Source organism: Anopheles merus, chromosome 2R (genome assembly GCF_017562075.2).
Source record: "Anopheles merus strain MAF chromosome 2R, AmerM5.1, whole genome shotgun sequence".
Lineage (NCBI taxonomy): Eukaryota > Metazoa > Arthropoda > Insecta > Diptera > Culicidae > Anopheles > Anopheles merus.
The window spans coordinates 21,805,321-21,827,061 of record NC_054082.1 but is presented as its reverse complement, the minus strand read 5'-3'; the positions used below and the strand labels follow the sequence as shown (position 1 = coordinate 21,827,061).

Here is a 21,741-nt window from a genome sequence, read left to right as displayed (position 1 = left end):
ACGCTCACGCTCCACATTGGCAGCGGCGCGCCGGCTGCTGCGAGCGTGGCGCAGTCGTGGCGCGTGAGGCGAAAGGTTGCCGTGATCGTCAATCACGGCGGTGGTGGCGATGGTGAATTTCAGCTCCAACACTCTGCACAAACCTACGAAGCTGTTTTGCAGTTTTTCAGTTGAGTCGAAGTCAAACAATTACTGAGAGGATTTAATTTTGCAGGGGTTTTTTTTATTAAAGATAAATCGAACTATTTATTTTGTTTTGCTTAAAAGATTGGTAATGTTAACTGTTTGATACGTTTGTAATCTTTTAGATTAGTTATTCAAGAAAAATTCGATAATTTTGCAAAGATTTTTTTCGTAGGCCTTGGACTTTAAGCGTTTTTAAAGAATTGTATGACTAAAATTTGCTCTGTAACTAAATTCTAAACACGATATACTTTCAATGATGTTTCTACAACGTGTTTTTTTAAATCATATTTAGTCCCTTATTTTATAAAGTCCTATTTAAAATCTCAACTCATGTTTCTGCTCTATATATGTTCGAATGTTAATTAATACGTTAAGGTGAAAGTTAATGCTTATTATTGTTTTATTTTAGTTCATAAGCATTTCATGTGAATTTGTGCAGTAAATTTAAAAAAAAATTGAAATAGTTAGAAAAAAGTTCTTGCCACGTTGGAGTTTTAAATTTGCTGTTTATGAAAAACGCGTCGCTCTTATCGGCTGTTACATGCAATGTTTCTCTAGCCAGCTCAACATTGTATGCTTTATTTCCAATCCGAAAAAATCCCTATTCAACATTGTCAAATGAATGTACGGAGCAACCAAATGACAGATCATTCGAGTGTCCATTGTTATTGTTGAAATGTATTTTACGGCGTTTGATTTGTTCGCTTCCGATGTTGAGCTGGCCAAAGAAACCCTGTAAGTTCGTTTGTAGCAAGGACTGAAGTCCCCAGTAGCAAGGACTGGTTGTCGGGCTGCGGGGTACTAAATGAAGTCTCGAAAGCCTGTATGTCCGCGTAGGACGTTACGCCAAATAGAAGAAGGTCTTTGTGCCAGTCTTATGTTGCCTTACATCTAGAGTAGATTTAAAAGCATCTCAAGATCAAACGTATATCAAGAATAAATCAACGTGCATTCTTTGAGCCGGAAATTCAAATGAAAATCAAACTTCTCCTTGCTTTTACACAGATCGGTTTGGCTAGTTAGGCCGGTTAGGTCGGTAGTCTCTGGTCAGTTTAAGTAGCATTTGTTTTAATAAATGTATAAAAAGCAGTACTGCCTAATGACAAAAGTTGCCTCAACAAGATATGGAAACAGCTATTTTACTGTGTGATGCAATTAGTACACACCATTAACTGAACAATATTCTATGTAAAGCAGCATGTGTGTCTTTTTTCGGCTCAGTTTAAATAATGAATACATACGATTACAACAAAACCACAATTAGTTAACCCTTCTCTTTCGTAGTGCAGCCACACATCGAGCAATGCCACACATGATCCCCCCGGCTAACTGTCTGCTATCGTTTGCCAATTGGGAAAGAAGAACAGAACAAGAAGTAAAACACATTTTCATCGCAATCAATCGCCCATCAAGCGTCTCGTTCGTCGTTGCCAGCACCCCATCCAGCCAGCTGGGTGCATCTTCCTGCGCCGCAAGCCTGTTGCACATGCTGCTACCAGGCCGCTAATTTGCGAAACGCTTCACACCCCGTAGCCGTTGATCGTTTGACAGCGGGGTTCTGATTTTATTTTTTACTTTTTTGTTCGCTGCTTCTTCCCATTCCTACTGCCCGGTTTGTGGCAGGGGTGTAATGTACCTGTGTCTGGCTTTTTTTTTTGTTGTTGCTGCTGCTCATTACTGTCAAGTTCACACGTGACGTGCTGCGACGTTCGACGTGTCGGTGTCGGACGGGTATAGCACCCGCTGGACCGCAAAACCGCTCCACTGCAGTGCTCGATTGTGCCGTGTGGCCACGGTAGCCCCACCTCGGCGTGCTGGTGGTGCTGGTGATGGTGGTGGTGGTCGGGGCGCTGTTGGCACGTACAGATTGACGTACAGTGTTGCCCGCACCGGTCCCGCCGCTCGCCCACCCGGCCCTTGTTACGAGCAGGTGGTGTCGCATAATAAATCGCCAATTGATATGTTAATGTGGGGTACGTCAAACACATCGGCATCCACAATGCCACACGCCCGTGTCGTGACGTGTTGTGAGCGGTTCGCTTCGTGCGACGCGGCCCGGTTGCAGACAGTAGTTGCTGCAAGATGTCTTTAAATTGGCTGCACTTAAACGGAGCCGCACTGTGTGTTGGAGTCATGTCTGGCCGCTGCTGCAAAGCAAACACTGCTGGTGGTATTTTGTCACATCGCGATCAGCGTGAAGCGATCGTTGCTAGATTGAGCAGTGCCGTGTGGCCTATATTATTCCATTTGCTGCTGCCGCAGGCCCCAATGGTGCCCGAGTAAAGGGAGATGAGCGCCCGGGTGGAACGCGGACTCGCCCTAATCTCGTTGCTGGATGAGAATTGGATGAACGATCACATCGGTCACTGGACTGTGACCCCGCCGCGTGTCTGTATGTGTGTGTGTGATCAACGACACCAAGCCAAGCTGCAATCGCCCACACTACCCATCCCACCCAGTACCCACAGCCGCGACTACACGGATTAACGAATAAATTACAATTAGGCGTAAAGATCGCGCACAATAGATAAATTACGACCGCGGGAGGGACGGATTGCGTTCGCTTCATACTGGTCGGTCCACTTTAGCACGATGCTAACGATGCCGCGAATGCCGTCACAGGGTTTTCTTTTTTTATTTTTTGGCATAACAATCAAGAGTGGCTCGCACCGTTGACGCCGCGTATCGTTCTCGTGTGTGCTTTTTTATTTTTGCTTTCCCGGCAACGGTAGCAACAAGCCGACATTTTAAGAGCAATCGCGCCAAGTGCCTGCCTGCTGCTTCCCCCTTTTTTATCGCCCGGGATGGTTTCGGAAGCTGGTTAGCGGTAAGTAAAAGTGACATTGTCGCTACCCCGGGCCGGCTCCAAAGATGGAGCCGAAAAGGGGCAAAACATGACCGGTTTGTTTTGTTTTTTGTTTTTGTGTCCCAATCACATCGATGCTACGCTCTTTCATGCGCTGCCGCACGTCGGTTGCACTGGATGCAAAGGGATACACGCCAATCGATTACAGATTCGTGCCGATGCATTTGCATGCTTTCGATCGGTACAATGGGCACCGCGCATGTGCGGCTGCGGGTATTTGTGTGTGTGTGAACATGCCGGAACATGGGATCGGCATTGACCCATTTTTGGAATGGGGAAGAGCACCATTGGGCACAAGAAGGCTGTGCAATCATTGGTGCCGTGGGTTTCATCTTAATGCCGATGGGTTGCTTAACGCGAGGCTTAAGGGTGTACACATGTAAGGTTGCTGCGATACAAGGGTTTGGGATGTTAAGATTCATTGGGAATGGCAGTTTTCCTGAGCATCAACATGAGGGCTCACGCAATGTATGAGGATGTTTTCATGTTCCAGTTATTGTTCTTGGCAAAAGAATTATATTGTGCATTAACACGGCTTATAAAGTACTGTATAGTTCGATGGTATTTATATGACTGTAGCAATCCTTTGCTTGCAAATAAAACAATTACTTCTGAGCCGTTAAGTCATACAAGGCACAAAGTTTGTGTAGATTGTGAATTAAAGTTCATTATATTAAGTTCGTTATCGAATTTGCATCCCTTCCAGGACAAAAATGTCTTCGTTTGTGAACGCTGTATTTTGGTCTTCACAGTCTGGTTTTTGGGTTATGGTTTTGCAGAAGTTCCTTAACGCTTCTCAGTTCATTGTTTATCTTTTCCGGTTTTCCGAACCCGTACACCTAATACCACCAGGTTCTACAACTCGAAGAAGTTGGCTTGCCTTCAGCACGATTAGAGAAATTGAATAACAGTATGTCTTCAGGTTTCCGGAAGACTCCTTGTTTGAGTACTAATCTCTATAATTAAGTTAAATAAAGGATAAACAAGTCGTAGCCTCGGAGCACTCCTTGCAGTATTTCCACTCAACTTTGAAAGAGTATAGTATTTTGAAGTAATGGATGTAGTTTATGAAATCAAATGTCCTCAGTTATGCCCTATAATCTCAAAGTTAAATCTCAGAATTAATCAAGAAGCACATCCCGGTACGAATCTGTTTTCATCTGTTTGTTGTCTCCGCAAGGCTTATGGTTATAGAAATAAACTCTACATTTTAGGGATTGAAAAGATGCCTAATGAAATAAAATAACAATTTACATGCAATTGGCACCAGCTACTAATGCACAAAGAATAGCGCACGGTTCAAGGAAAATCAAAGCGCAACTGAAGTGATCTTGGGCCACACATACGAGCAATGATTTGTACAGGTTGCGTACGCATTAGCCTTCAATGCCATGCAGATGGAGGGGGGGGGGGGCCAATTGGGGATTCGCAATTTGGCGTAACGGCAGCGCCATTTGCGACCACCGTCAAAAAATGATTCCGCCAAAAAGGTGAGCAAACAAATCGATACCGATACAGGCCCCATCTGTCGATCGTCGACGTGATCGAACAGCACAATACAACAGATTACCATCAACAACAGGGGGGAATAAACAACAACACAAAAAAAACAGACACACACACACATACTGGTACTTCACAGTCTCGCTCCCTCCAGCGTTGTGCTTTGGGTAGGCCAATAAAATTGAATTTAAAACACCAATATGCATTCCGTTTTGTGCGCTGCAAGCAGGTGGCAGGTGAATGGCTTGGGTACGCGACAGTGGGATTGCCGAAACCATCCAGCCAGTCAGCCAGGCCAACCAGGCTCGGTTACGCGTGCCTTTGCCCGAGCGGCTTGATGTTCAATTTCCTTACCCTTCCCGCAATGTTACGCTTTCGAGGGGACCATCGGTGGTGGGTCCATTGAGTTCGAACGTTCCACCGATCGATCGATTTGGTCGTAAATATTTTGGCGACAACGAAACGGTCCGGATCGGGTGGACGGGGGGTTTGCCGAGAATGGACGAAGAATAAACAACGCGTTTCACAATCACCTCTGTTGGATTGTGTTTCCCCACCCTTCAGATCACGACTGGCGACGGCTTAAGACGCAACCAGTAACATCTGTATCTCTTCCAACATGTGTGTGGATAATTGAATCTTAAATCATATAAACAATAGGGATTTACGATTCGATTCGATTGTACCACATGGCGATTTCGTAGCAGTGCGCTGGCATGGAAAGGGAATGGCTTTGAGTGAGGAATGTATCATTCCACGCCACAGATTTGTTGTACAGCATATCGTCACTAAACTGTGATGGGTTTGTTGGTGTTTCGGTGTTGCCAATTTAGGCTCGAGCAATTTTTCATTTTTTCATGCTCCATGATGCGTCGGAGGAGATCGCTACTTATGATACGCGTAACAGTTGCGCATTTGCGTTTTTAATCGTATGGCTATGATCTCCATCATCGCAGCACAATTAAATAGTTAAAAGTAACTGGATAAACTGATGACTTTATTAGTACTTTTATCCTACCAGGCTGCTAATAAAGTGTGCGATTTTAATATTTTTTAATATATTAATACAATATAATATATTATTAATATATTTATACAAATTTTCAACAAAAGCGCAGTGAAAGACTCTGAAATAGAAGCAACAAACACCCCTAATAGTTCAATATTTAGTCATCAAAATGTTTTGGCGTCATTGCCCACTAATGCATGGTTTGCATTACAAATCTCCACAGCCGTGGGCTGTGCACAACCGTTCCCACTCCCTCTCTCCCTTTCTAACGCTCCGTTCTCCACTCGATTAGTCATGTTAGATTCTCCTTGCCGTGCCTACGCCTGCCCCCTGCAGCCGCCTAGTCTCGGTGGTGGCAAAACATTGACCTACATTGAGGGGTGCACATGATCGGTGTGCCTTTTTGCCAGAACAAAACTCACCCCCCGGCATGAGCAGGCACCGGGCAGACCGGGTGGTGGTGATGCTGTGAGTGTAGTTACGTTATGTTTGCCGTGTCCCTCCCCGATAAACGTCCGGCACGAGGGTTCGAATGCGAAATGGAGGTCCGCTGTGTCGGTGCGCCGATCTGTCTCTGCGCGAAATGTGCGTAAAGCGAGCGATGGGAGCCGTCTGGGAACTCAATCTCTGAGTGCTTGGCGAGTGGAGCGACACAAACAAAAAAAAAGGCTGCCATAAAATTTCTCTTCTCCAGCACAGCTGTCTTTGGGGCTAACGTTTTTCTGTGTGTGAGTGTGTCCGTGAGCGTAGCAGCACAACACTGGCACGAGGCAGTACCCACATGTTTTGTGAGAGCATATTATGCTGCTGCCTCTGCCTACTAATGGAGCAAGCGGATAGCGCCTCCGTCGCTTCCGAACGCCAGGGCCGTTAACCCGACCCGGCTATCGGATAACCGTTAGATCCGATACGGTCGGAAGAGAAGAAAAAAGCGTATCGCGAGAATGGGTTTTTGGATTTTGGAGACGGAAATAATGCGGAGTGGATTAATGTTGGGCTGTGGATGTATTTTAGAATTGGTTTGAAATAGTTTTTGTGTACCAAAATTGGTCGAATGTGCAAAAATACTTCCAAAATGCAACATTTTAACCTTATTCAAAAACATATTAAAGATTGTTTACAATATACAGTCAGTCCAAAAAGTATTCGTCTAGCTGAATATTTTGTAGAAAAAGGCGAATTATAGCTGCAATACGTATGGGGCGATAAAAGTAATGATGAGGTTTGATAAAGGGACCATCAATACACACGTTTTGCTAAAACATAAGCATTGAAATAGTGCAATAGCACCCAAAATACATAAAAAAACTAAAAAAAGTCGTTTGATGGACGCGCAAAAAGTATTCGTCCATCAGACTTTTGACGTAATATGCGTATGAAAACAAAGGTTATGGATTAAAAAAATGTCCTTATCTTGTTTCTTATTGCATTTATGACTATTGATGACTACTTGCACAACGCAAGAACTCATTTGAACCTTTAAAAAGGCGTATTTTTTATCCACTCATCCAACAAGACTTGTTCCAATTATTCTCTGGTAGAAATGTTGCATTTCCGGAATACGTGGCCAAGTTCCATTGAAAAAATAGCAACTGATATCATATTAAGAGTCTACTAAATCATTTTCATCAGTTTGATTTCAACTGGTTTGGTGTTCCGGGCAAATGACAATGCGCTGTATGTTCTCCAGCGCGACTGTTCTTGGAACATTTGATACATTTTAAGTACAATTTCTCAGAACTGGCACTCAAAGTACTTAAAAAATTGCATTAATATGTTTCCCCACCTCGTCTCCTATCATTTTGAATTATTTTTTAGCTCAGCTTACCTCACTGAGTCCTAGTATCATAACATCATGGTGCAACCGTTACACGAGATGTTGCTGCTGCATGTTAGTAGACTGTTTTCGCTGTGGTAGACGTCGGCCGTATGACCTTGGCGATTTAAACTTGTTTTAATATGTTAGTAGAGCCTAATTTGAAATAAATTCCTGCATTATTTGATGCACCTTACCAGATTTGGCCACATTCTGTGTATCGTATTATTCAAACAAAACATGTTTATAACAACTCACTCATTCAAGCTATTACATGACCAGCTACGATGAAATGTAGCATGACCCATCAACCAAATGTGACCCATCTGTTTTCCTGATCTTGTTGGCTATCATAAAATGCACTGAATCCTGGGTTATATTGGATTTTTTGGACATTAAACCGCTTCTTTCGTTAGATTAACGGTCAAGAATTGCTGCTTACACGGCAGTTAGTCACTCAATTAGTGTCAGAAAAATGGCCTAACTCTGATCAAATAAAGGAATGAGGCCCCCACACATTTTGTAACCTTCAAAAATGGGTAGGATAGGTTATGCATAAGTTAAAGATACGATTATCGCCATCATGCTCCAATCATTTAACTCCCCCACCTTTAGTGCCTCTCTGACCGCTTGAAGTGCAATTGAAACAACAGAAATGCATTAATTTAGAAGGAAGTCACCAGTATATTGATAATAATACATTTAATTCACGTGTACGTAGTGTTTGTCCAGCGTAAATAATTAAAAAGCTAGATGGACGAATACTTTTTGCGCGCCCATCAAACAACTTTTTTTAGTTTTTTATGTATTTTGGGTGCTATTGCACTATTTAAATGCTTATGTTTTAGCAAAACGTGTGTATTGATAGTCCCTTTACCAAACCTCATCATTACTTTTATTGCCCCATACGTATTGCGGCCATAATTCGCCTTTTTCTGAAAAATATTCAGCTAGACGAATACTTTTTGGACTGACTGTATAGTTGATGTATGTATCAATGTATCAATATTGCATGATGTATGCATTTGAGCTGAACTTCGCTCGTCGAGCTGTGTAGCTAAACAGCCGCACTTGGTTATAACAACAACATTTATAACAATAATTACTTCAGGAGCATGTAGGTTTTTTGTACCTTTAATGGCGCCGAATATTTAAAAAACAGAAAACAAAAAAGTGGGATAATGTTGCCAAAATGCACAGGGTACGTGTATCAAACTTTGAACAATTCATATTGCAAAATAGTTAGCAACTAAGTAGTCCAGGAAATGCTTTAATAACAATTATATAATGATAATACCTTAGCTGTACGGCGAACCGAGCATGCTGATGGTGGTGAAGGATAGCAGGGGTATATTATGAGGATGCTGGACTCATGCCCCTCCAAGAAGGTGTTCAACAGCGATCCCTAATTCAGCATGAGGCGAAGGGGAGCACTCGATGGCTGGATCAGGCGAAGCGAGACCTGTCGGAGATCGGGTGTCTAGATGGATGGAAGGCTGCAGCTAGGGACCGAGCATCCTGGAGAATGATTAGCTGACAGGGCCTTGTCACTTCGACGTGCTCTATCGTGAGCAGGCTAACAAGAGATAGAGAGAGAGAGAAAGAGAGAGAGAGAGAGAGAGAGAGAGAGAGAGAGAGAGAGACCTTACCAATGACATCCTAAGCTCGTTATGCTCCCCTGCGCCTCATGCCGAGCTGGGGTCACTGTCGAACACCTTCTTCCGGAATCCTCATGATATGCACCAGCCATCGTATCCTGCCAGCCTTCGCCACCGTCAGGATTCTTGGTTCGCCGCACAGCTCATCAAGCTCAGCCTTCTCCTCCACGCTCCATGCTCGAACACACTGCCAAAGATGGTCCGGAGGATGCGTCGCTCAAGCACGTTTAGAGCGTTTGCATCCATCCCTCGAATGGTCCAAGATTCTTCTCCATAAAGGACCACCTGGCGAATCAATGTGCGATATATCTCAAATTTCGTGCACGCTCGAAGACTTCTGGATCTCAGAAGTCAGTGAAGCCCGTAGTATGTACGATTCCCCTGCACAATGCGTCTCCGGATATCGCTGCTGATGTCGTTTTCCAAAGTAACAACCGTCCCAAAATAGCAGAACTCCTTTACTACCTCTCGATTGTCGCCGGGAACTAATTCACTGCTTCCTAGATGGCCTGAGTCTCCGGCAAGCAGGTACTTCGTCTTCGTCGCTTTGGTTCTCAATTCAATTCTTGCTTCGATTTTTTATGGGGTGTTGTGAGTTTTTACAGGGTTTATTCGATGTTGTCCTGCTGATGATGTGGATGTCATCAGCGAATCCAAGAAATTGTAGAGAATTCGGTAAAGGATCGTGCCATGAATGTCGTTGTCCAGCCCCGCGCTTCGAGCTCCAAAGCGGGGGATACCTTAACCTATGCAGTATTAAATACTTGCAACATAGTGTACAGGTTTGACCACATCACATAAAGGCGTAATTGATGTTCTGAACGGCTTGAAAAAAGCTATTTTCTTCTTCTTTGGCACAACGACCTTTGTCGGTCAAGGTCTGACGACTACACAACCACTAATGTGTCTTTACTTACAGTGATTTATTGATAACCCACATCAGGGACACTGTTCATACGTATTGAGACACGTTCGGGACTTGAACCCATGACGGGCATGTTGCTAAGTCATGCGAGTTGAAGACTATACCACGAAGAATGCGATATGTACTAGCATAAATAACATTATTAATTTTCATTTATTGTTTTTACAATTTTTAGTGTTATTTTACCAACATTAGTACGATCATCACTACACGTGTGCCTACTCCATATGTACTTCCAGTACTCAAAAACAAATCAAGATTGTTTTAGAAGGAATATTCATGGTGAGAACGACCTTAGCTTTTAACCATTTTATCAAAATATTGTGCTTTTACATCACAGAAAATCACAATCAAGGGGTGTATTTTGTCTGAGTAATTGGCTAGTGGCGTCCTTTTAACATTTACCGAATTGTTGTGTATTTATTCAATTTGATTGCCGTCCCTGATTCCAGGCGCTGCTGCCACAGCTCTGGACGTACGATCGATTTGTCAATAAAACATTTTTAATGAGTTCTATTTCATGTGTTGTGTCTGATTTTTTTTTCTTTCTTCTCCCTTTCACAGACCCCTTTCCGGCAAACCCTTATCAACGGCGACAATCGGCAAGGACAAGGAGTTATTAATGTCGCACCGCCCCATAGCCCCCGCCCGCTGATTGAGTAATCCCGCTGACAGTGAGCAGAGCGTGCAGGGCGCTGCGTACACACCTCGGCTAAGGCAATTCGGTGTCCCAAGCCAGGTGACTAAAGTTCAGCGGAACGCGGGCTTACGGCGCAAGGTGACAAGTGGTTCGCTGCTAACGGCAAGGATGAGTCCCTCGTTCGTCATCAGCCAGATAAGCGCTTGGAAGCAGCAGCAACAACACCCCCGCAAGCCCTAATGCCGGCGATGGCCCACAGGTGCACCACACCCGCCGCCACATCTTCACCACCAAGCGCACCCAGCTCATCGCCGTCACCGTTTGCTGCCCGGGACGGGGCAGCGTTGCCGAACGGAGCCGAACACGTACCAAAGCCTGCCAAGGGTTCACCGGTGGGAGCGGTGGGTACGGTGGTTGGCGGCCTAATTGGAAAGTTTGAGTGCAGCAGGGAGTGCGCGCCCGCTGACGTCAAAGTGACAGCAAACAGTGGTCGAGCGGGCGATAGCGCGCTTATCGCCGACAGGGACAGTCCCATCACGAACGGGCGAGCGAGCCCGCCCGCGTACGACGGACAAGTGCACACCGCTCGGTACCGGGCGAGCGTGACCGGCAGCGAGCGGCCCGATAAGCCGGCGATGGGCGCCCGCGGTGCCACGGGGAACGCTGGGCGGCTGTGTGCGGGCGGCACGCTGAACGCGGAGATGAGCGCCGCCTGTGTGCGCAGGGCGGGCGGGCGGCAGCGCAAGACGGTCGTCTACAGCCGGCTGTGCCTGGACGATGCGCTGCTGCTGGAGGCTGGCAGTGGTGCCGACGGGCCCGGGCGGCTGGACGGCTGGGCCACCCGCCAGGCGGAAGTGATCCGCTTTCCCTGCGTGGAGCGACTGATCGAACTGTACGCAAACATCATCCGCCAGAAGGAGGCTGAAGTGCAAAGATTTATGAGCAGTATTGTAAGGAGCGGCGATAAAAGTCGATTAGATAAGGCTGGGCCGCCGGCGGAGCGTCGGTGGCAGGGGGAAGCGGGCGGGCCGCACGGCAGCGAACGACAGCGGCAAGGTGACATGGAGCGCAAGACACTGGCGGCGAAGCTACCTGCGTCAGTGTCGCTCGAATCACTGTCGCAAGCGAAGACGCCCGGGCCCGACCGCACCAGTACGATACCGTCCGGCGACGACGCGGCACGTGTCAGCCGCACCAGCACCAGCCCGGCCCAGTCAGACGAAGGTTGGCGCAGCGACGACGAGGAACGGGAGCGCCCAGGCCACCAGGACCCGGCGATGAAGAACCGCGACAAGGTGACGCGCTCGGCCAGCTCCGATTCGGCCCTCGGGCTGGACGACGAGTTGAGCGCGCAGGAGCAGCAGCAGGCGATCGCGACCGTCGGCAAGGTGCGGCGCCTCACGCTCGGCGTGTCCGACATACCGCTGCGGGCGGCCCTGCTGCCCGTGCCGGAACCGGCCACCCTGCCCAGCCTCACCCTCACCGACCAGCACTGCCCGACCGTGGTGCGCAGCAAGATGATACTGGAGGCGCAGCTGATCGAGCTGCCGCTCGCAGGTAACGAGCCCCCGGCGGAACAGCAACCGGGGCAGCAGCAGCTTGGCTGCCCACCGAGCACGTCCGTGTCGCGGCGCGAGTCCGCCCAGAGCTACATCAGTGATGCGGGGACCGAGGGCGTCCGGTACGTCCGCACGCCGTCCGTGGTCGTGTCGGACTACTCGGACGACACGATGTGCGGCATCACGCTCGAGGAGATCGAGTACTTCCGGCGGCACCGGCTGCGGCGCGGCTCGGCCGACTGCGAGTCGGACATCAGTGCGGCCTCGTCCTGCAGCAATCTGAACTACTGCGGCTCGTCCATCAGCGCGCTGGACGGGTGCGAGTACCAGTGCGGGCTGCGCACGCCCGAGCGCAAGGTGTCCGACTGCTCGACCTGCTCCACCGTCAGCTGCGACGAGGACGAGGGCTACTCGCGGGTGGTGCGCGCGAAGCTGGCCACGCTCAGCTGTCTGCCCGCGGCCGACGCGGTCGCGGAGGAGACGGAGCTGCCCCCGGCGGTGCCCGTCAAGCCGACGGTCCCGGTGGCAGCAATCGCCGAGCCGGACGAGACGGGAGCGGACGTTCGCGTGTGCAGCAAAAAGAAGGTTAGTTCCGTTGGCAACAGCTGTGGATAGGGAGGGGGTGGGGGGGGGGGAAGGGGAGACATCACCTCTGCCTCGTAGGATTAAGTTAGTTATGTTATGTTTACTCCACACAAACACACAACAGCGGGTTGTTTGTATATTTTGTATCGAAGCAGCTTTAACGCAATAAACTCAAAACTAGTATTACAATGGTACAATGGAAGCGGAGTTAAGGTAGGGATGGAATCGGTGCAACACTACCGAACACATTATGCATTTTTTTTTCCTTCAGCCAAACAAATCGGGCCAACCAACATCCCAACAAACCGTCCCAACACAGCCACACAGCTAATGATTATGCGCTGGAACACGCGGTTTTTTGTTGTTGTATTCATCAATCGTTCCTTCCAGTTCCCGTCCGCGGCGGAGTCTGTGTACGTGTGTGAGTGGAAGAGGGAAGGGAGGAGGGAGGGTGTTTCGTCTTCTTCTTATTGTTTTTATGTGTCCGAAGCTACCTAATCAGTAAATCGACCGCCATTGACGTCACGGTGCGGGGTGTAAACAGTGCCCGTACCGGTAATGGAGATCGGCCGTGGGCAGTTCCAGCTCCGGCGAGGGGTTTTGGAATATTTGTGTCAATTAAACCGCGCCGTTTAGGCAATCGGGGCCAGCTGGGGAATCATGGAGATGGACAGGCGACAGAAGAATTAGAATAAGATTACGATTTAGAAGTGTAACGAAGATTCTTAGCATCAACGCATAGAAAACAGATCGGTAACAGTTTGTTTGTGGCGTCCAATATCTATTGTCAGCACTGTCAAATCAATGTGTGTTTGCACCACAACCACAACGTTTGCACAGTGTTGTCGTACCGATAATGGTTGCTGGCAGCAGTCACGAAGGAACATCATGTAGTGTCATAATATTTGGACAGGCGGTCCACGAGCGACGGAACAAGTAGCAGCACCCGCCTGAGGCGACGGGCCCTAGAACGGCCAATTCCGTTTTTGGTGTATTTATTCCGGCACTAATGGTGCCCGCCGTGCTCTTCAATGGCAAAAGGTAGAATGGGCTGTAAAAGCATACGTGTGTGTGTGTGTGTGTGCATCGCGCTATAATGTTGCAACGAAAGTGAGAAGCTCGTACAGCGGGGGCTCATGAGCTTGGTGAGCAGCGTCCGCTACCGAGCGCGGTTGATTCGCGGTTCCAAACGATTTACTTCTTCGGGGCGGCCTCCGCTTCACCGTCTGATCCGTCTCTCCTTGAGCGCTCATTCCCTGCGCGGTGGCGGAATGACGTCAATGGTGTGGCTGCTACATGCTGCGCCGCAAAGTTTCGAGCTGCACAGCACAGTTTTGCGTTTGGCCCATCAAGTGGCATTTGATTGGAGCTTGTACGGGGGGGGGGGGGGAGGTGGGAGTGAGCCGCCAGCGGGACTTATGGCCTTTATCGCAAGCGTAACAACTTAATGACCGATGCGAGAAGGAAGCACACACAAAACGAAAAAAAGCACCACCCAGAGGCCCGGAGAGTTGTAACGGGTGATGACGGGATCAGCCAACTGTAATGTGGGCACGGCTTGCACACTGGATCGGGGTGTCGAGTACATCATGAGCTGTTCGTCGAGGGGTATGGATTGATGAGTAATCGGTACCGAATGGTAACACAAAAAAAAAACGATTAGATGAGTTTCGTCCACGACCGGATTAAAGCATTTTGGTAACACCTCTTATGCTGTGATCGGGATTGGGCAGAGCCATTATGCTGGCAATAGCTGTGTCTGTGTGTGTGTGTTCCGCTTTTCTTGGCGCTTTTCTTGAAGTGTAATAAACCTAATCCACGGCGAGAAACATAGCACCCGACCAGAATGTTTGCAAACACAGGCCGTTATCGCGGTCAAAAATAGAGAGCGTTGTCATGGGATGGTAAACGATTCAGTCACAAATGGCAACCGTGGGACACATTTACATTGTTCCGTGTTGCGATAAGCCCCAGCACAATTTCAGCCGTAGCAGCCGTGAGGCCCATGCCTATCTTATTGCTCCCACAGGCCCGGATTGACAGCAACGGGGGGTTTTCGTCGACTAGCAATGGTTTGCCTAAAAAAAAAAAAAAGAAACGCGTTATCAACCGATACGGTTCCCCGTTGTATCGCCAACGATTTCGTTATTTGTTTTCGGGTTTGTATCGGGTGCGTTTGTGTACTAATTCTGTATGTGCTATGGTTGCCACGATAGCTCATAATTGAAGCAAAACAAAACAACTCTTAAAGTAAAATAACAGAACCATCACTGGTGGTGATGAAATGAAAGTAAATAATAAATAAATCACATAAAGCAACAAAAATCGGAGGAAAACAGTCGCAAATCAATAACATTGTTAAACTAAACGTTTACCAATTCCCTTTTTGTGCAAACCTTTGAAAACGAAAACCGATGATGACGGGGGCAACGATGAAATAACAAACAAACAAACATTGCAAACCGAAAAACGGAGGCTTGTAAAGTGAGAGGGCGATGTTAACCTGATTATATCCGCCAAGTAGCCAAATGCGAATGAAGAGGAGAAAGCGAATTAGCAATGACGCAAGCAACAAGCAGCAGCGCACTGGAAAAGGATTGGAAAAGATTATAGAATTAGATTGAACTAACAGAAAATGTATTTCATCAGCTGTAAATTTCCAGCGTTGACGTCAATATCGTCGGTCGGTTACGGACGATGGGTTGAGTCCGATTTGTGCATTTATAAGTGCAATCAAACTGCAAACGAGTGTTTATACGATGGTAGCGTTAAGAAAGTTTCATTGAAAAGGAAATATCGTAAAAAATTCGTTTCAGCGGTTGGTATTGTGTAATGTATATTTACATATGTTTTACTGATTTTGTATACAATGTTAATGTTTTTTTTAAATTAAATGTATGAAATCAGTTTAATATGACGTGTAAAAATAAAAAAAAAACTGACTGGGGGAATTGATTGAAATTTAACACAATTTGCGTGTGTGATCGTTTTTGTCAAGCCCTGTACGGCTCACAAAGCTTTTCACGCTGTTGAATTGCATACTTTTAGGGGCTTTAAAGCTTGCGGCTTTGGCGAGCCATGCAATGTATTTCACTAAGCAGAATACATCATATCAAAGAGTAAATCAATCAAATGAAATGTTATTTTGCGGCTATAGAGATATAAAATAGTAAAGAGCAAAATGTTTACCTATTGAAATCTCCCTGAAGTGCTCCCTGAGTGGAACCTTTTGTCGAGCCGTAAGCGGGCTTTAATCAATACTATCATTGCATATCTGTAGAGTACATTGCTTCGACAGGTGTAAGATCATTCGCTTCAGAATGGTGAAAAATAAATATTTGTTGATAAATGTCATAAAATATGGAACATATGATTTAAATTTTTTATTTCTGTAGTAATAGGAAACCATGGATTTATTAATTATTTCGAACCAATATCGAAAAATGCAATACATTCAAAATAACGTCAATGCTAAATTGTAACATTCACTTTTCTTCTTTCTCCACCCTTTTCCAGGTTAGTATAGCTAATATGAGCTGAATGCGCGTGTACCGGGCAAATCGAGGGGTTCGTAGCTACACGCCTTTTGTCCGTGGAAGTCTTTTGTTCCCGACAGAAAGCTGAATCAAGAACGATTGGCGTGAACCGTTTTCATTCATTGCAAGTGAACCGTAAGTAAATGAGAGTAAGGTGCTGTTGTGCTGTACACGCGCACAACATTCCGGCAACCGATACAGCCTTGACATATGTGTGTGCGTGTGTGTGTTTGCTGAGTCCCGTTTCGAAACGTGGAAAGGTTAAAAGCGATTGAAAAATATGTAGATTACTTGTGTTTCGGTTGCACCACGGCAGTCGGTTGTTACACATCGCTCGAACAGTTTTGAATTTTGTAAAAAAATAATAAAATAAAAACATTATCCGCCCAAGTGAAACGGGATAACTCTAGAGATCCGGCCAAACTGAAACGCTCCCGAGCTGGTAGCGTTACCATACCGGTCCCAGAAACAAATGAGCATCAGCCAAAGCAAATACAGCCACATTTTTTCCTTCGCCCAGGACTATGGCACGAAAATGATAAATCGATTATGTCTGACTCAGTCTGACGGGCTGTGCGTTTGCCTTGTCTAGCAAATATTTGACTTTCTTTTGCCTGCCTTTTGCTTAGCTTGCAAACTCTCCATCATCCATTAATATGGGTCAAAACAGGGACACTAAGGCGGTATTGAAAAGCACGTTATAAGCGTTACAGATCACGGCACGGCGATGGTAAGCGACAGTACCAAATCGTTTGATTTGTTTTTTTTTTTGGTTTTGAAAATGATCTGGATGAAAACAAAAGAAAAAGGTTGAGGGAGGGGGGGGGGGTTGAGGAGGAAAGATAAACAAAACGAGCGTCGATGTTAGTACGACATGTATAGCACGGGTAAAATTAGCCACCCGAAACGATTAATCTTTCCTTCTAATTCGGCAACCCCATAAATGACTGCGAACATTAATGAGATTGATTTATCAAATTAGATGAACTAAATTACACGTTTTAGGGGGTTTTGCTGGGACAATACTTCTTCCCAACTTTATGGCTATCTTGTATCAAGATGATTTTGCACTTTAGGCGTCGGATGTAAGGACTATAGTTGATGATAATGATGTGATTAAAAAAAAAAGAAAATAAAGCAAACCATGCTGAAACCATTGTCTGCTCTTGTTGTGCAACAATAGAGAAGATAGTTGCTGAAGATTGTTAAAGCACGTGTGAATATAACCCACTATAAAGAACCTGATGCTTAGTTAAAACGATTCGAGTAGTTGTGTCCTTTAATGCAACTTGTGAGAAAACTTTAAATGTTACATACAGCACTCCGAGATCTATTTCCGATAGCTGTTTGTGTGTGCATGGTTTTACAAGATCTTTAATTATTTAAACAAAACCCTTCAAGCACTCCTCAACCTTCCTAATCTAACACCAACCACTTCTACAGCAAGATGGAGCAAGAGAGACGACAAGCCCAAGATGCACATTCAAACGTATGAGAGCGTAGTAAATATCGCATTGTATCCTGCCATACCACCACGTACGGCATACACAGAACCGAAGCGAAATAGAGAAAGGGAGAGCAACGTTGCGCGTTGATACGGGGTAAACAATCCGCTTTCAAGAGCGGCGAGAGAAAACATCGTGTCCGAATCGTGAAAAATTCGTTTCCATTCTGCGGGATGCTGTGGCACAAACCTGGTCGCCACGGTTTTCGCAGTCGCAAAGTCATCGCCCGTGCATCCAGTCGCGCGTTTCGCTCGCGTACGGTGAATTGATGTGAGTGTGCGCGTCACGTTCATGATAGTCCGTCTGGTTAAGCGGACTAAGTCGTGGTTTTTTTAGGTAATGGAACAACAAGCTCGACGATGATCACCTTCGTAGTGTACGTGTTGATTTTGTGGCTGTGTTTGTCTGTGTGTGTGGTCTATGGTGTTAGATGTGCATAATTTGTGTATGAGACGATCATTAGCCTGCTTGATGAGCTGCTACTGCTCAAGAGAAAAACAACAAATCACAAAAGTGACACAAACAAAAAGGAGTGCTGCGATGCCTCGGCATTGTTGTTTTCCATTTGGCGTGGCCTGCTGCAGCTACCATCATCAGTGCTCTCGGCTCTCCACCTGCCACCGCTGATTATTAAGACCAAGTCGAAACCCAACCGACCGCCATGCTTCCCGCGCCACCGCCAAATCAACGCAAAAGCTGCAGCTGCCCTGACGTAACGGAGGGACAAATTGAAATAGATTTAGTGATTAGCCGACCGACAGCCGCATGTGTGCCGGCCGTGTGCACCGACGATTGCTTTGTGGGGTCTTTCCTCAACGCACCCGCCCGTGAAGGGTTTAGTGCGCTTTTTTTCCCTTCTTCTTCTGTGCATTGCTGCGATACTGCGGGAGAAAGAGTGGAAGAGGTTGTGGGCAAAAACGCACGGGATCACGGGAGGTGCAAACGGTGGCCCGCGAATCCTTCGTTTCAGGCTCAGGCTTTCTTTTTTTTTCTCTCCTTTCCTACTCGTAATCGTAACCTGCGCATTCGTTAGCGTCTTTATTTCGAACCTGTCGATCGTGTGAGTGTGTATCGCTCGTAATAATCAATTTACATTTATGAAATGTATCAACCAGTTTTTGCCTTTGATTGATTTTGATCCAGGTGCGAGCGGGTCGCGCTCATGCACACACACGCGCGCGCCCTTCCACGCTTCACGTTCGTCCTGCTCGCCCCCCCCAAAAGCTCGCTCGCTCTATCTCGCTCGCTCTGTGTAGCTCGCGCGATCGTTGTGGTGGTGCAGGAGTTCTTGTCGATCTGTTCAGCAATACTGTCGCGCCGAAGGTGCCAATGGAGGAATGACTGCAGCAGTGCTGCGCAGGGACCTGGTAGGGACAGTCGGCTGGCAACGCCTAATACGGAACGGAACGTATCGAATGCTACAAATTGTTTACATGCCAGATGGATGGCTGCAGTAGACGAGGTGCACGGGAGAGGCAAACGGACAGAAGAGAAAAGAAAAGCGACTAGTTGCAGTTGCGGTGTGATTTGTACCTACACGTACGCGAGATGGTACGACATTTTTTGCTAAACACATTCATATGGTCCACGCGCACCTGGTGCCAGTTCGAGTGTGTTAGAATAGTTGCGGACAGGAGAAGAGGATCTAATTTGCGTCCAATTAGCTACCTCACATTCTTAAATGAGAAGGAAGGTCTCTGGGCTATGTTTTGTTAGCATCTTTAATGTGCTTTAAAGCATGAAATATGAACATCTAATGATTTTGTGCTTAATCTTCTTAACCCAATGTGCACAAACAAACACACAACCCTTCGTGTACAAACAGATCACATTGAAACTGAAGCAGGCACACAACAAAATACAATTAAATCCTTTGCCAAAGGCAACGGCAGCTTACGACGCAGAAGGGAACGTGTTGTTGTTGTGTTGCTACCTTGTCCTAGGTTGTACCACACAAAAAAGCGAAACAAATGAACTATTTTTCTGCTCTTTCTCACCTCCCAAAAGCCGATCACACTACTGTATAGCCTTTGTTGTTGAGCCCTGCTGTCAAAGCTAGCGCGTGAACCGCCTGTTGCGCCTTGGCGGCACACTAATTTACCATAACAAAAGTGTTCCTAACAATCGGGCGAGTGCGTCACTCGCACCTATCGAGCTGCTAGAAGAAGCTGCTAGAATTATTGATGACAGGCTGAGTATGCATATTGGGAACCTAAGGCAGAGCCGTACGGTAGTGATCGGAACCATTAAACACTATTCTAAACAGTAGAATTAGTAGACAATTTAGTACATTCACAATGTGGATACAAAATGGGCTTTAAAATTTGAAATCAGTTCCAAACGATTGCCATCTACTTCCTCCATAAAAAAAGGCTTACCGATAGCTATCAGTGAAACGAAGGTATCGTAACCTTTGCCCTCCACACTGTTTACGCACCCAGAAGGACAAAAGGGCTGTGAACTATCATTCGAGTATCTACGGCGGTGTCATGGATGTTGGAGCAGTTTCAAGATATGACCAGCAATAAATACAGAACTCCCCCCCCCCCCCCCCCACAAGGCACCTAGCAGCACTAACAAACAAACTAGACACCTCTAGTTTCCTACCTCGAGTGGAATAATTTTAACCCCTCCCCGAGCATTCCACCCTACATCAATGGTTACATCTGTTTGTTAAAGCCGTTCGGAGGCCCCCGGGTTTTGGGGTAAAGATCGTTTGCATACCGCGCCGGATCTTGAGCGGGCTGTGACGTACGTTCCCGTTGGCCGAGCTGTCGAAAATGTTGTTCGGCCCGCTGCCGTTGCCTCCACAGCTTTGTTTGACACAGCCACACACCGACGAACGCAGCGTGATCTTTCGATGCTTACGACACAACCGCTGCAACGGAGCCCCAAAACGCTGCCCCGTTTCGTCGCGCTGCCAAACTATTGTTGTTGTGAGATCCCTCCCAAAATGAGCGCGAGTGCGTGTAATATAGCGCGTGATCAGTGCTACTCATAAATCCTGAGCATAACGAACCATGTGTGAGTGTGTGTGTGTGTGTGTGCTCTGTGTACCATAGTGGTTCTTTGCTGCAGTCGTGACGATGTCGATACCGAGACCAAGGGCGTCCTGTGGATCACGACGAATTGGGTGATTGTACGCACGATGTGCGATCGGATGGCTTTGCAGGCACTATAGTGCTAGGTCTCCTTCTTCAATTCCCGCGAAGCCTGGTAGCCTGCTGGAGGGCAAGAAGAAAAACAAAAACATAATGAAACAGTTCGCCATTCGCCCAGTCGTACGCTACGGGGCAGTGTGAGACGGATCGGTGCCGATCATTACACCTTTCGAGCCCTTAATGTGGCACGGTGCGACGGTACGGTACTGGTGCGAGTTTTTGGAGGTACCGCAGATTTTGGGCGCCCAGCGTTGAAACTGAAAGGCTTCAACAGGCCCCAATGATTGATTGGGGGCAATTTGAGTTCGGGTTTGGAATTTGGTCGATGCAAATTAGGCGAGTGGAGTTGTACAAGTGAAGCGTTCGATCGCACCGCGAGGTGAAGAATTGCACAGTTATTAGCAGCGATGAGTGTTATTCGAAGCACCGTCACCAATTGCCATCAGCTCATAATGACAATGTTGTAAATCAAAATGGCTGCATGGCTGATGGTGTGTATGGCGGTTCTGCGGGCTGCGGCCACAGTGACGCTGTTCACGCACCAGCAGATGCGAGGCATGTGTCAAATGGATCCGGTGAAATGACAGACAAAAGCGCTGACCGTGCAGGACGGACGACGCGTTTCGCTGACAGACTAATTTACGGACTAGCGGCACCAGCCAGTCCGTAGTAGATCCGGCTAATGGATGGACATTGATTTAGGCTTTAATTTCTGGAATGCCCATATCGGGCGGATCGTGGCGATCGTGGGATGCCGGTGCCAAACCTCCAAACCGTATGATCAAAAAGCCT

The 21,741-nt window shown here is 46.8% G+C and overlaps 1 protein-coding gene across 4 annotated transcripts in view; it reads left to right on the top strand.

Moving 5' to 3' along the window:
* LOC121588239 (inositol-trisphosphate 3-kinase A) overlaps positions 1-21,741 on the top strand; it is a 48,129-nt gene that overhangs the window by 1,968 nt on the left and 24,420 nt on the right. For 2 of the 4 annotated variants that reach the window (XM_041905960.1, XM_041905964.1), the window contains exon 2: positions 10,528-12,747. In XM_041905960.1, coding sequence (XP_041761894.1) covers positions 10,843-12,747 — 1,905 coding nt within the window. In that variant the 5' untranslated portion in view covers positions 10,528-10,842. Of the gene's footprint in view, positions 1-10,527; positions 12,748-16,263; positions 16,303-18,000; positions 18,125-21,741 lie in introns of those variants that run through there. The other 2 variants (XM_041905965.1, XM_041905966.1) reach the window with 2 other exon arrangements.